Source organism: Schistocerca nitens, chromosome 3, assembly GCF_023898315.1.
Source record: "Schistocerca nitens isolate TAMUIC-IGC-003100 chromosome 3, iqSchNite1.1, whole genome shotgun sequence".
Lineage (NCBI taxonomy): Eukaryota > Metazoa > Arthropoda > Insecta > Orthoptera > Acrididae > Schistocerca > Schistocerca nitens.
The window spans coordinates 209,964,575-209,976,745 of NC_064616.1; the positions used below are offsets into that span (position 1 = coordinate 209,964,575).

Here is a 12,171-nt window from a genome sequence, read left to right on the forward strand (position 1 = left end):
TAAAAGGAAACACATGAAAATTTCTAACAGACTGTATCTAATTTAGGAGTGAAGGTGGCAACTTACCAAGTAGTGGAGGTGTTCAGTGATCAACAGGCACACAAAAAAGAATGGAAACTTCACTGGCTTTTGGATTAATCCTTTTTTGCACATGCCATACACACACGTGTGTGTGCACACACACACACACGCACGCACGCATGCGCACACACACACACACACACACACACACACAGACAGAGAGAGACTACATCACGACTGAGGACAGTATCTTGAAACATGTACTTGGATTGTGTCAGGTAGAGTGGGTGAAGGGAGAAAAGAGGGAGGAAAGAGGGTTTGGGAAGGGTGGCTGACAAGTCAGAGCGAGGCAGCAGCATGTGCACGGCACAGGAATGTGACGCAAGGGTGCAGGTGAATTTGTGCAGTGGACGATCATGACGGCATTGTGGAGTTGATTGGGTGGGGATGATGGAACAGACAAAGGAGAGACTGTTAGGTTGAGGGTGTGGATGCTGGGGATAGCAGAGAATGAAGCCAGCAGGATTACAGAAACAAAGGAACTGTTGTGTGTGTAACTCCTCTCTACATATTTTGGAAAATCTGGTGCTAGGGGAAGGATTCAGATGGCACAGGTTGTGAAGCAGCCATTGAAATCAAGCAAGCTGTGCTCAACAGCATGAAGCTCCACTGAATGGTAATTACCTGAATAATTTTGTAATATTTTTTCATATTTTTTTGTTGTTTTTTGACTTGCTAAAATGGTAAGTAACAACTGAATTCAAATATACAAATATACTTTAAGCACAGTAAAGTAGCTGTTTTCTTTTAAAAATAGCTAAAAGATTTAGAATTCCTTTTAGTGGCTTAATATTCCTGCCATTATAGTGAAAAACTTAGTGTCAGCATCTGGTGTGACATGTAGTTCATTATCTTCAATAACGCAACATGAATGCTGTATAAAAGATTTTGCCATCTCAGCCAAGTGCATTTGAATGAATGTATCCTTCTTCTCATGGTATCTGTTGCAGTCTACTGCAACACTCTTTTTCTAATGATTGTCACCAAGTTTCAGACAAGACCAATCAATATATAAAAGTGCTGAATAACCTCTTCCTTTAACACTACTTAGTTAATGAATCTAGCCATGAACTCTTTTGTGTGTGTGTGTGTGTGTGTGTGTGTGTGTGTGTGTGTGTGTGTGTGGCTCAACAGTCAGGTTCAAGTCTTTGAACTGGACTTCATTGTGTCAATGTGCTGGTCCCTAAAATACCCAGATTATCTATCCAGGGAAAGGGGATCTACAGTTTACTGAGGTAAAGGTTAGATTAAAGCCAAGCTGAAAATGTCTGTGATCCAACCATGATTTAATCCCACAGTCTCTCAGTTTCCAGGGGCATCCTTTAACATTAAATCACCAGGACCAACATCCTTTGAAATGAAGGAAAGTTTTTTAAACTAACATACATCACAAGTTCAAAGATGAAATTAGCAGTGATAGAAAGGGCACACTCTCAGTTCTTAAGAAAAATACAACCTTCAACATATGTACTGTATCAGGCACCATCCATTTGGCAGCACTTTCAAATATGCACACCACCAGTTATGCCACTGCATTTCCTACAGCTGCCACCACAGAATGAGGGCACTGTCATGAATGATTATGCCACTATCAATGAGATGCCAGCATTCCCCCTCTGGAGCTCCAGTGGTGAGTGTACTTGAGTTCGAACTTTTATGCACTAAGCCAAATTTTGTGTGTTTGCCAGTTGAATAACATTTACAGACTTTCATAGTGGCCAGGGCTTGATATATTCTGAATAGAAATTGTTTGGAAGAGTGATAGATTTATAAATCTGTATATATTTCAACTTTCAAAGCTACTGTTCACAACTGACACTGCAACTACGCAACAAAGTTATGTAATATTTTTACTATTTAATATTTATGTATTATTTTCACTATTTAATATTGGATGTAGAATAAATTAATATCTGATCCTCTGTTTATGAAGAGCATCTGTTCCTTGCTCCTGTATCCACTAAAGAACCACACAGCATGCAAGGAAGTTATAGCAGTGTGAAGTAGAAGAGAATCAAATAAAGTATGATTGAGATGGTGATGGTCAGACCACAAGATGTTAAATGATGCAGGAAAGAAAACAGAAAGCTACTGAAAAGTCCACATATAGGTGAGAAAAGGAAATTAGGAAAAGTTATAGCAGAAACATAGACTAGGGAATGGAAAGGTTGCCAGTAATAGCAGTTGAGTCCTACATGAACCACTTACATGGTACTGGAGGTAAGGTAAGCTGAGATAATTAACCAAGGCAGCAGGTACATGAAAGGGTGGTGGAATGTGGTAAAAGAAACTAGGCATGTGAAGTGAGAAAAAATGATAAGGTATACTTTAAAAAATGAACTAAAAATTTTTATGAGAAAATATAGAATTAGGTCAGCAATGTTCAGGATGAAGGAAATGTTTCAGGTTTTGGAGAGAGAACTCCAACCTATACTTTGCCCATAAATTAGTATCAAGGAAAGAGCTGAAGTCCATAGTGAGTGAAGCAATTGTTCAGGTTCAGCCTTTGCAGCCATCAGGTGATACAGTTTCGGATACAAAAACAGTCTAATCGTTGCTACTAATTTTGATGGAAAATTTATAGGCATTCACACCAATGTAAAACAATGAATAATGAATGTTGCTTAGACTGCACATGACAGGCCCACTGTCACAAATGGTTTATGTCAGACAATATATAAAGAAGTGTAAAGGAAAGTAAAAAAAGCTTAATTTAATGTAAATGGTCATCAAATTGGACAGAGCAGCAATATATGAATATCATTACCAAATTACTGGACAGATGCTAAGTCATAGAATAACAGAAGCCAAATATAGTGGTTGAGACATGGGGAACTACACACATAAGCTGCCTAGAAACTGTGCTGTAACTGAGCTATTTTATAAAAACATTGGATTTGTAGAGTTTCAGCAGTAGAACATTGCCAGCTGCATCACATCTCCAGTACTGAGACAGAGAGGCACAATACAGGATAATCCCACTGCTTTTCTGACCTCAGAATTCCAGAAAATAATTGGGAGCAATGAGTATGCCAAAAAAGCATGCTGCAAACTATTAGAGGCACTTGGCCATAATTACCACACCATATGAGACATCTCCCTGCCTTTGTGAAGAGTCAATCTACCCAGCCTTGTTCACTGCACTTAAACTTTGACTTTATACATATGGTATATCTGTAAGGGGAAAATCAAGATGTCAGGAAAGCTGTAGACATTAATGTTAATATTGATGAAAGATTAGTGACCAAGTAAATACCTTGGAGAGCTACTTTCTGTAATAGGTGTAGTTGTCAATCTAGTTCTTTGAGGTGATGAATATTCTTGCACACCCGAGCTTGGCTGTTGGTAACCTGACTGTTCTGTATCATCTGTGGGGGCTGTGACTGGCCGACTTCTTTGTATCGTAATGTACTCTTTGAAAGGCACTTTCACATCAGACTTTACTTCTGGCGTTTCATCCTCATCAATGTACTCCTCATCTTCTTCCAGACCATCATCTTCTTCACTACTGCTTAAAATCTTCTTATCATCATCTTCAACTGATTCCTCTATCAACGGTTCTCTTGTAGAAGGCCTGTAATATATACATATATATTTAGACTTTAGTCATAGAACAGAATAAACACTCAAATAAGATAAGTACCTGTGAGCGAAAGTAAATAATAACTTTATATTTATTTATTCATCTAGGTATCATCTGATAATGGTATTGGAGCTGCTTTTTCATCAGCAGCACCTAAGGAAAGCAGATGGATAACTGCGGGTATTCAGGGCCAGTATGTGAACCCCTCTCAGCCTGGTACCCAAAGCAGCCACTACTAATTGTGATATGTCCTGTATAGAAATCTTACAGATGTGGCACCTCTGGTACCCCTCTCAGCTTCGTGACCCAAGCAGCAGATTGTGTTGCTTGGGCCTTAAACCAGCCCCAACGGGTATTAGAAAGTCCTCTCAGAGACTTAAATTTCTCAGTTCTTTACCAAAACACTAAACTAATCCATGGTTCCTAGATTGCTATCACTGGTATGAATTATACAGGAAGATACTGCTTGCAGAAAAAAATGTAGAAAATGAAAGTAAGGTAATATGGAATGTTACAAAACAAAAACAAAAAATTGAATAGGTAGCCACAAGTATAGTAACATACAAATCAAAGATGGGAGAACAACAACAGAATGTCCTTAGAAATTAGCAAATTTTGGAAATTATTATTTCTCTGGTATTGCAGAGAAGCTGCAGCAAAATCTTCCTAAAACACATGTAGCACACACAGTGACTCATGCAGCAAGCACAGTGATGTTTCCCACAACAGAGCTTGAAGCCGGGAAGTCAATCCAACAACAAAAATAAGAAGTCAATAGGCATAGATGAGGTTACTGTCTCTGTTCTGATGGCATGCATAGACAGCTTATAAGCCCCATTAACAAATATAATAAATGAGTCCCTTACTTCAGATTATTTTCCCAGAGTACCTAAAGTATGCACGAGATGTGCCATTACTAAAGAAGGTAGTGTGGAAAGCACTGAAAACTACTGGTCAGTTTCACTATTATCTTCATTCTCAAAAATAATTGAAATAATCACAAGAGAGACCAATACATTACATAAATACATACAAACTTTTTAATTAATCATAGTTTGGTTTCCAGATGTGGAAGAAGTGCAGTATCGCCCATTAGGGAGTTCACAAAAATTGTACTTGAAGCTCTTGACAAAAGTGACTGCGCTACAGGCATATTTGTAGACTGTTTCAAGGATTTTGACTCTGTTGACCATAAAATAGTACTAAAGAAGCTAGATGTGTTAGGTATAAGATGCACAGCAGAATGAGTGGTTCCAATCTTACCTGGAAAACGGGGTGCAGAAGGGAAAACAAAGTGCAAAAGGTGGAGATGGTTCATATATCTGCTGACACCAAATTTTTTAGTAAAGTAATTGTCTACAAAAAAATATAAACATAGGTGTTACTCAGAGTTGTATATTTTATCCAGTACTGTTCTTAATGTATATACACTATGTGATCTAAAGTATCTGGACACCAGCAAAAACGTGAGTCTGTCATATTAGGTGCACTCTGCTGCCACCTACTGCCAGGTGCTCCATATCAGTGACCTCAGTAGCCATTAGACATCGTGACAGAGCAGAATGGGGCACTCCACAGAACTCTAAGACTTCGATCGTGGTCAGGTGATTGGGTGTCACTTGTGGCATACATCCGTACATGAGATTTTCACACTCCTAAACATCCCTAGGTCCACTGTTTCCAATGTGATAGTGAAGCGGAAACATGAAGGGATCCATTCAGCACAAAAGCATACTGGCCCACCTCATCTGTTGACTGACAGAGACCGCCAACAGCTGAAGAGGGTCATAATGTGTAATAGTCAGACATCTATCCAGACCATCACACAGGAATTCCAAACTGCATCAGGATCCACTGCAAGTGCTATGATAGTTAGGTGGGAGGTGAGAAAACCTGGATTTCATGGTCGAGCAGCTGCTCATAAGCCACACATCACGACGGTAAATCACAAATGACGCTTCACTTGGTGTAAGGAGCGTAAACATTGGATGATTGAACAGTGGAAAAATGTTGTGTGGAGTGACGAATCATGGTACACAATGTGGCGATCCAATGACAGGGTGAGGGTATAGCGAATGCCGGGTGAACGTCATATGCCAGCGTGTGTAGTGCCAACAGTAAAATTCGGAGGTGTTGGTGTTATGGTGTGGTCATGATTTTCATGGAGGGGGCTTGCACCCCTTGTTGTTTTGCATGGCACTATCACAGCACAGGCCTACATTGATGTTTTTAAGCACCTTCTGCTTCCCACTGTTGAAGAGCACTTCGGGTGTGGCGAACGCATCTTTCAACATGATTGAGCTCCTGTTCATAATGCATGGCCCGTGGTGGAGTGGTTACATGACAATAACATCCCTGTAATGGACTGGCCTGCACAGAGTCCTGACCTGAATCCTATAGAACACCTTTGGGATGTTTTGGAACACCAACTTCATGCCAGGCCTCACCAACCGACATCGATACCTCTCCTTAGTGCGGCACTCCGTGAAGAATTGGCTGCCACTCCCCAAGAGACCTTCCAGCACCTGATTGAATGTATGCCTGCAAGAGAGGAAGCTGTCATCAAGGCTAAGTGTGGGCCAACACCATACTGAATTCCAGCATTGCCGATGGAGGGTGCCACGAACTTGTAAGTCATTTTCAGCCAGGTGTCCAAACACTTTTGATCACATAGTGTATGTTAGTGACTTTCCAGACAGTATAAGAAGCAGAGAAAAAGTTCTCTTTGCAGAGAACGCAAATGAAACTCTCAGAATTGGACTATATGTAATAAATTAATGTTGAACTTAAAGAAAACAAACAATATGCACATAATCATAAAGAGGGGACACAACCTTGTCATTTTAACCATAGATGATAAATCTATGGTCTTTGTAACAAGCACAAGATACTGGCAAAAAGAATGTCATTGGCACGTTATGATATTAGGTTTCTTAGCATTAGTTTTGTGGTGACATACTATGCCTATGTGCACTCAATTCTTAGCTAAGAGATTTTTTTCTGGGCACCAATGTCATATAACATGGACAATGATATTAAACTGTGGAAAGGGTCATAAGAATAATAACTAGAAGTAGTAGTCAGGCTCATTATAAAGAGCTATTTAAAGAATTGGGCATACTTACTGCTCCAAGGGAGTACATCTATCAATCTGTAATGCATATCAGGGAAAATATTACTAAGTACTGCACAAACAGTTCTGTACACAATCAGATAAGAAGAGCCAGTTTGAACTTACATTTACACAGAAAAACTAAACCAAAAATGCAAAACAGCATTTTCTACCTGGTAACAGAATTGTAAAATAAATTGTGAAAGGAAATGGAAAAGATTACTAAAATAAATCTGTTTAAAAAGGCAGCTAAAACATTCTTCATAAATAAAGCATACTACACAATTAAAGTTTACTTAGAGATCTCAGAGTAGTGGAGAGTTGTGGGCAAATGAAATAAGTACTACAACACCCTGTCACATTTCAATACATGCTCACAGTTTATTGCTTCCACAAGGAAATCATGTGTTAACCTTTAAAATGCATGATAGTAGTGTCTTATCATTTTTCATAGTTCAGCATCTCATTCATCATGGGGGGAGGGTTGCTGCCTCCGCGTAATCTACTTCTGTTCTCTTACGTCACCTTCCCCAATAAAGATGAGGTACCAGACTGATTAAGTTAAGAACAGTTCTCTACTGTATTAATTCTAATATTGTGGCAAAGGGTGGTGCACTTATGCAGCTGGCTCATTACACTTCATTCATAATAGGTAACAAGTCAACTACAATGTCACCTGCAGGAACAAGTTTGAGCTTGGGAGGCATAGGGGACCTTGACTGCTTTAACCAGAAGAAACCAAAGGTGATTTAACATAACAAAATGATTAAGGAAGGAGGTGTTAACCCAAATGAAGGCTTAAATGTAATGGGACTCTGCAAAACTTGTTGATACTTGTCAATACTGATAAAAGCATGAAATAAATTCGCATCATTATGATTAGTGTTTATCACTTGTACTGTTTTGTTGTACAGTTCATCTGTTCCACTTAAACTAATCTTGAATTAACTCAGTGACTGAAATAAATAAGTATTGTTGTGGAATACAGTAGAAATCAGAGTTAGGGATAATTTGCTTTCTGCATATAAAGTGTACTGGGAAATTTGGGGTGTCTGGAAAAAGTCACTTGACAGTTCACAGTTTTCTACAGCTACCAGAAGACTGCTCCCTGCATTTTTTTGATAAAGGGAGAGTTAGATTTGTGGTACATGAAGGTTAGGTCAGTTGTTGAGTTGAAAGAGTAGCTGATACCAACTATGAAACATTTCAGAAAGGTTGAGTTAGCGTTTTCAGTTTCTTGGGACAGTAATCCTAAGGCTTAACATTCATGAAGAGATCTTTCTCACAGCTGTACACACGGCTGTTATAAAATACTATATTTGAAGGCAAATAAGTTTGTTTGTATGCTCAAACATAATAGATCAGCTTCGGTAACATACTGAATGATCCAATGCCATACATTTGGTCTCATTGAGGACTACAAAACCAGCAACATTCCAGTTAACAAGATAATTAAAGACTAAGCAACTGCCCACATTCCAATTAACAAGATAATTAAAATGTCAGTATTTGTAATCACTAACTTGTGGATAATATAGTATACAAATGCATGTATCTTACTAACATATCAAAGCTATAAAGCTCACTCATTTGGTAGGAACATCTGAAACTGTCACATTCTGTTGTAATTAGCACATAATGAAATCACATTTTAATGAGTTGTTCATTATCAATTATCAACCAAAATACTTCAGGGTATAGCTTATCTTGTGTACAGCTATTATTCATCTGTATGATGTAGGTAAGTAACAATAATCACTAATTTTCAGAATAGTTATGAATTTTGTGAATTACTGTCAATCAGAAGCTATAAACAAATGACTAAAACTTACTTCCTATTTAAACATTAGAACTTTTTTTAACACTGCAAAAAGGCTGTTTAATTAAACATTTAAAATATGATAGGAAAGCTTTACCTAATTTGCTTACTGTGTAATTAACATAACAGTAAAAAGCATTGTTTATATTGCATATTTGATTTAATTTCATGTGATAAAAACAATATTTGGCCATTCTGCTTATACAAATTGAATAATGGCAATTGTAACATTTCCATCTGTATGTTAAACTAATAGGAGGTGGTAATTTTTAATTGCAACTCGTAAAAGCTGTACTAACAACATTACTATTGTCATGATATATATATATATATATATATATATATATATATATATATATATATATATATACACACAAAATTGAGTTTTGAGAGGTGGGGCTCACTGCTGATCAGAGGTTTTGTGACGCAACATGTATGTCACTGAGTGCAATAAATCTGCAATGACATGTATTAATGATACCTGGTTCTTATTTCACATTAAATACTGATTATACATAAAATGTTAATCCAGGTCTCAGCAAGATCTCGATAGGAATGAGCAGATCCCAAGTTAAGTATCGTACACTACTGGCTTACACCACCCACATAGCCTGTTTATATTTTATCGAGCTACTAACTGCAATAACTTCATGTTATTTACATTTTCACTTAAAGAATAATACATTTGTCTCAAAGTGATTAGAATATTTAAGTGTCATCCAAAATAAATAGAAATGTAACAATGTTCATAATCATGTAAAGCAGTTTGTGACAAAGCTATTTCCTTGGTCCTGGCTTATTAAGATGTTATTGAATAAAGGTACGAAATGGCACCCGGAATACTGAATAAGTGAACAATGGTAAACTTCAAAGTGATGCTTAGAGTCAATTAAGGGGATGGTGACAAACAGAGTTAATTCATTGTTCATCATAATGGCATCAACATCACTCAACTGGTAGCAGGAATACAATTGCTATCGTTAAGCAGAAGATAATGCAGTCAAGGAAGTTGAACAGTTCTTTGAAGGAGAAGACAATGTTAATGATTGACTCAGTGGTCAGCTTGTTGCTTACCATTGATGAAAACACTTAAACACTCACGCACAATCTGTAAGCAATGTATTAGCACATGCTTAGCACTGTCCACTGTCTCAGGTATCGCAGATACCATGTTAAAGTGGTGCTCATGCATGCATCCTGGCTCATTTGATGGCATCCTGGCTCATCACTGTCAAAGAGTGGGTCTGGATGTTAGTGGCCCACCAAATGGTCACCATCTGGTGCATTCTGCAGGTGTCTCAGTTGCTTCTGGGGTCTGCTTCAGGGTTGTTGTTCTGGTTTATCAGCTGGTTCAGTAGCTGGCCTACTCTTATATGGCTTTACATGGTTCATGTGCATTGCAATAAAGTGAAATGGCAACTGGACTTTAACTGTAACTGGGGAGACGATTTCAAGGACTTTATATGGTTCTTTCATGTGCAATTTAAACTTCCTGATGTTACCTTTCTTCAGTACTGGATTATTCAATAAACTAAGTCTTCAACACAATATTTAGGTATAACAGCTCCGTAGTCATGCTGAGCAGACAGCTGGGGAATGACTTGTGATTTCAAGTGCTTACATGCTTCCATACTTCATGTAGTTTTCTGGCTAAGTCTCTGACATGTTGATTGCTGTTGCCTCTCGGTGATGGTGCGAAGTCAAATGGTGAGGTCATTTGCCTGATATAGACAATTTCTTAAGGGCTGATTTACATGCTAGTGTGTACCTCCATGTTGTTAATGTTGAGCATGTCTGGCATGAAGGTACCACATGAATTGTGCTTACTGCCAACATAGTGACTATCATTTTCATGAGGGATCGATGAAATTTTTCCACTTGGCCCTTTCCCTCTGGATGAGCTTAGCTTGTCAAGTCTTCAGTAACCTTCATACTTGCTGTAGTAACTTGGAAATAAGACTGGAACCTTAGTCACTAATTACAGAAGAAGGTGAGCCATATTTCAAAATCTAGTCTTTAACAAACACATGTGCCACAGTCTCAGCACGTTGGTTTGGGACTGTTTCTGGGACTTCTTGCAGAGGTACTTTAGCAGTGGTCTAGTACCGTATATAATCAACAGCTTAAAATTTAGGATCTTGTTTCCAGGACTGACACTGCACGACATCCTCTTGAACATTCGTTAATTTCTCTTTTTTGCCATCCACATTGCTGTGTAGAACTACCTTGAATTGGTTTTCACTTAAATGTAAGGACCACCTAGTCAGTCAAGTGCTGGGGTCCTTCTGGTTGAGCAGTAAAAATAGTTCATTGTGGTAGTTATGCTTCTGCATTACTCATATTGGCAGCGCTTACTGGAACTTGTAGTTTCAGCTTGGTTTTTCTTTAGTGACATTTACAGTTCTTGCCTATGGTCTAGCAAGTCACTGTTTACTGGTGGCTCTGTTAACAACAAATTACTTTCCTTGCACTTCAACACTTTCACATCAATACACAGGGCTTTTCCTGTTATCAGGGGATGCGCTCATGTTCAGTCAAATGTACGTCGACTAAGAATGGCACAACTGTGTCGCTACTTGGTTTGTGCATTACCTCAATGGCACTAACATTCCTTTGAGTCTGACCTATAGAAATCCCTTTGCAGCCATAAACATAACGACTAGAGCGGTAAAACAACTGTAGGCTACCATAGACTGTCATAAGTAAGCATAGACTATGGTAGTTCTCCTAGTAGCCTTGATCAGCTAAGGTCATACTTGCATTACCAGTAAGTTAGGTGTGATGCATACCTATTGGGTGCTACCTCATACCAATCACTTTGTTTACAAATGGGATAGGTTCTTATTAAATTCCCCTAGAACCCGGAAGTGGTGAAGCATCTATAAAATGAGTGGAGATAGATAAGGGGGATTCAAATTAAACCCAGTCACTAGTGTGAAGTAACAGTGATGATTTTATTAACTCAAAAATATAGTTATACACAGTGCACATACTCAAAAATAGTCTCTAAAACTGTTGGCGCAGTTATCCCATTGTGACCGTAGCCGATCAATTCCATCCTTGAAGAAGCTAGTAGGCTGCCGTCGGATCCAGGCCTGGACCCAGTCACACACTTCATCATCCGTTGTGAATCAATGTCTGCAAATAGCTTTTTTTAGAGGTCCAAACACATGAAAGTCCCACAGTGAAAGGTTGGGACTGTACGGTGGATGTTCCAGCTTTTCCCACCAAAACTGCTGCAATGTCGTCTTCACCACATTGGCCATGTGTGGGCGGGAATTATCGTGCAGGAGGATAACAGCATTGGACAACATTCCTCAGTGTTTTGACTTGATGGCTCATCTAGCGTGGGGCGTTGATGGTGGTTCCCTGTTCCAGGAACTCGACAAGCAGTAGACCCTTGTGGTCAAAAGAGGACATGACCTTACCAGAACTGGTGTGCACAGCCTTTGATTTCTTTGGAGGTGGTGAAGTGGCATGTTTCCCTTGCTTGCTCTGATGCTTGTTTTCTGGTTCAAAATGGTGACACGATGTTTCGTCACCTGTGACAATATGCAACAGAAAGCCGTATTCCTC

At 38.7% G+C, this 12,171-nt stretch overlaps 1 protein-coding gene across 1 annotated transcript in view; it reads right to left on the reverse strand.

Moving 5' to 3' along the window:
• The window catches only part of LOC126248161 (uncharacterized), a 513,313-nt gene that overhangs the window by 48,074 nt on the left and 453,068 nt on the right, over positions 1–12,171 (reverse strand). Inside the window, exon 15 of the mRNA XM_049948909.1 lies at positions 3,338–3,655. Within this exon, the coding sequence (XP_049804866.1) occupies positions 3,338–3,655 (318 nt within the window). The remainder of the gene's footprint in view (positions 1–3,337; positions 3,656–12,171) is intronic.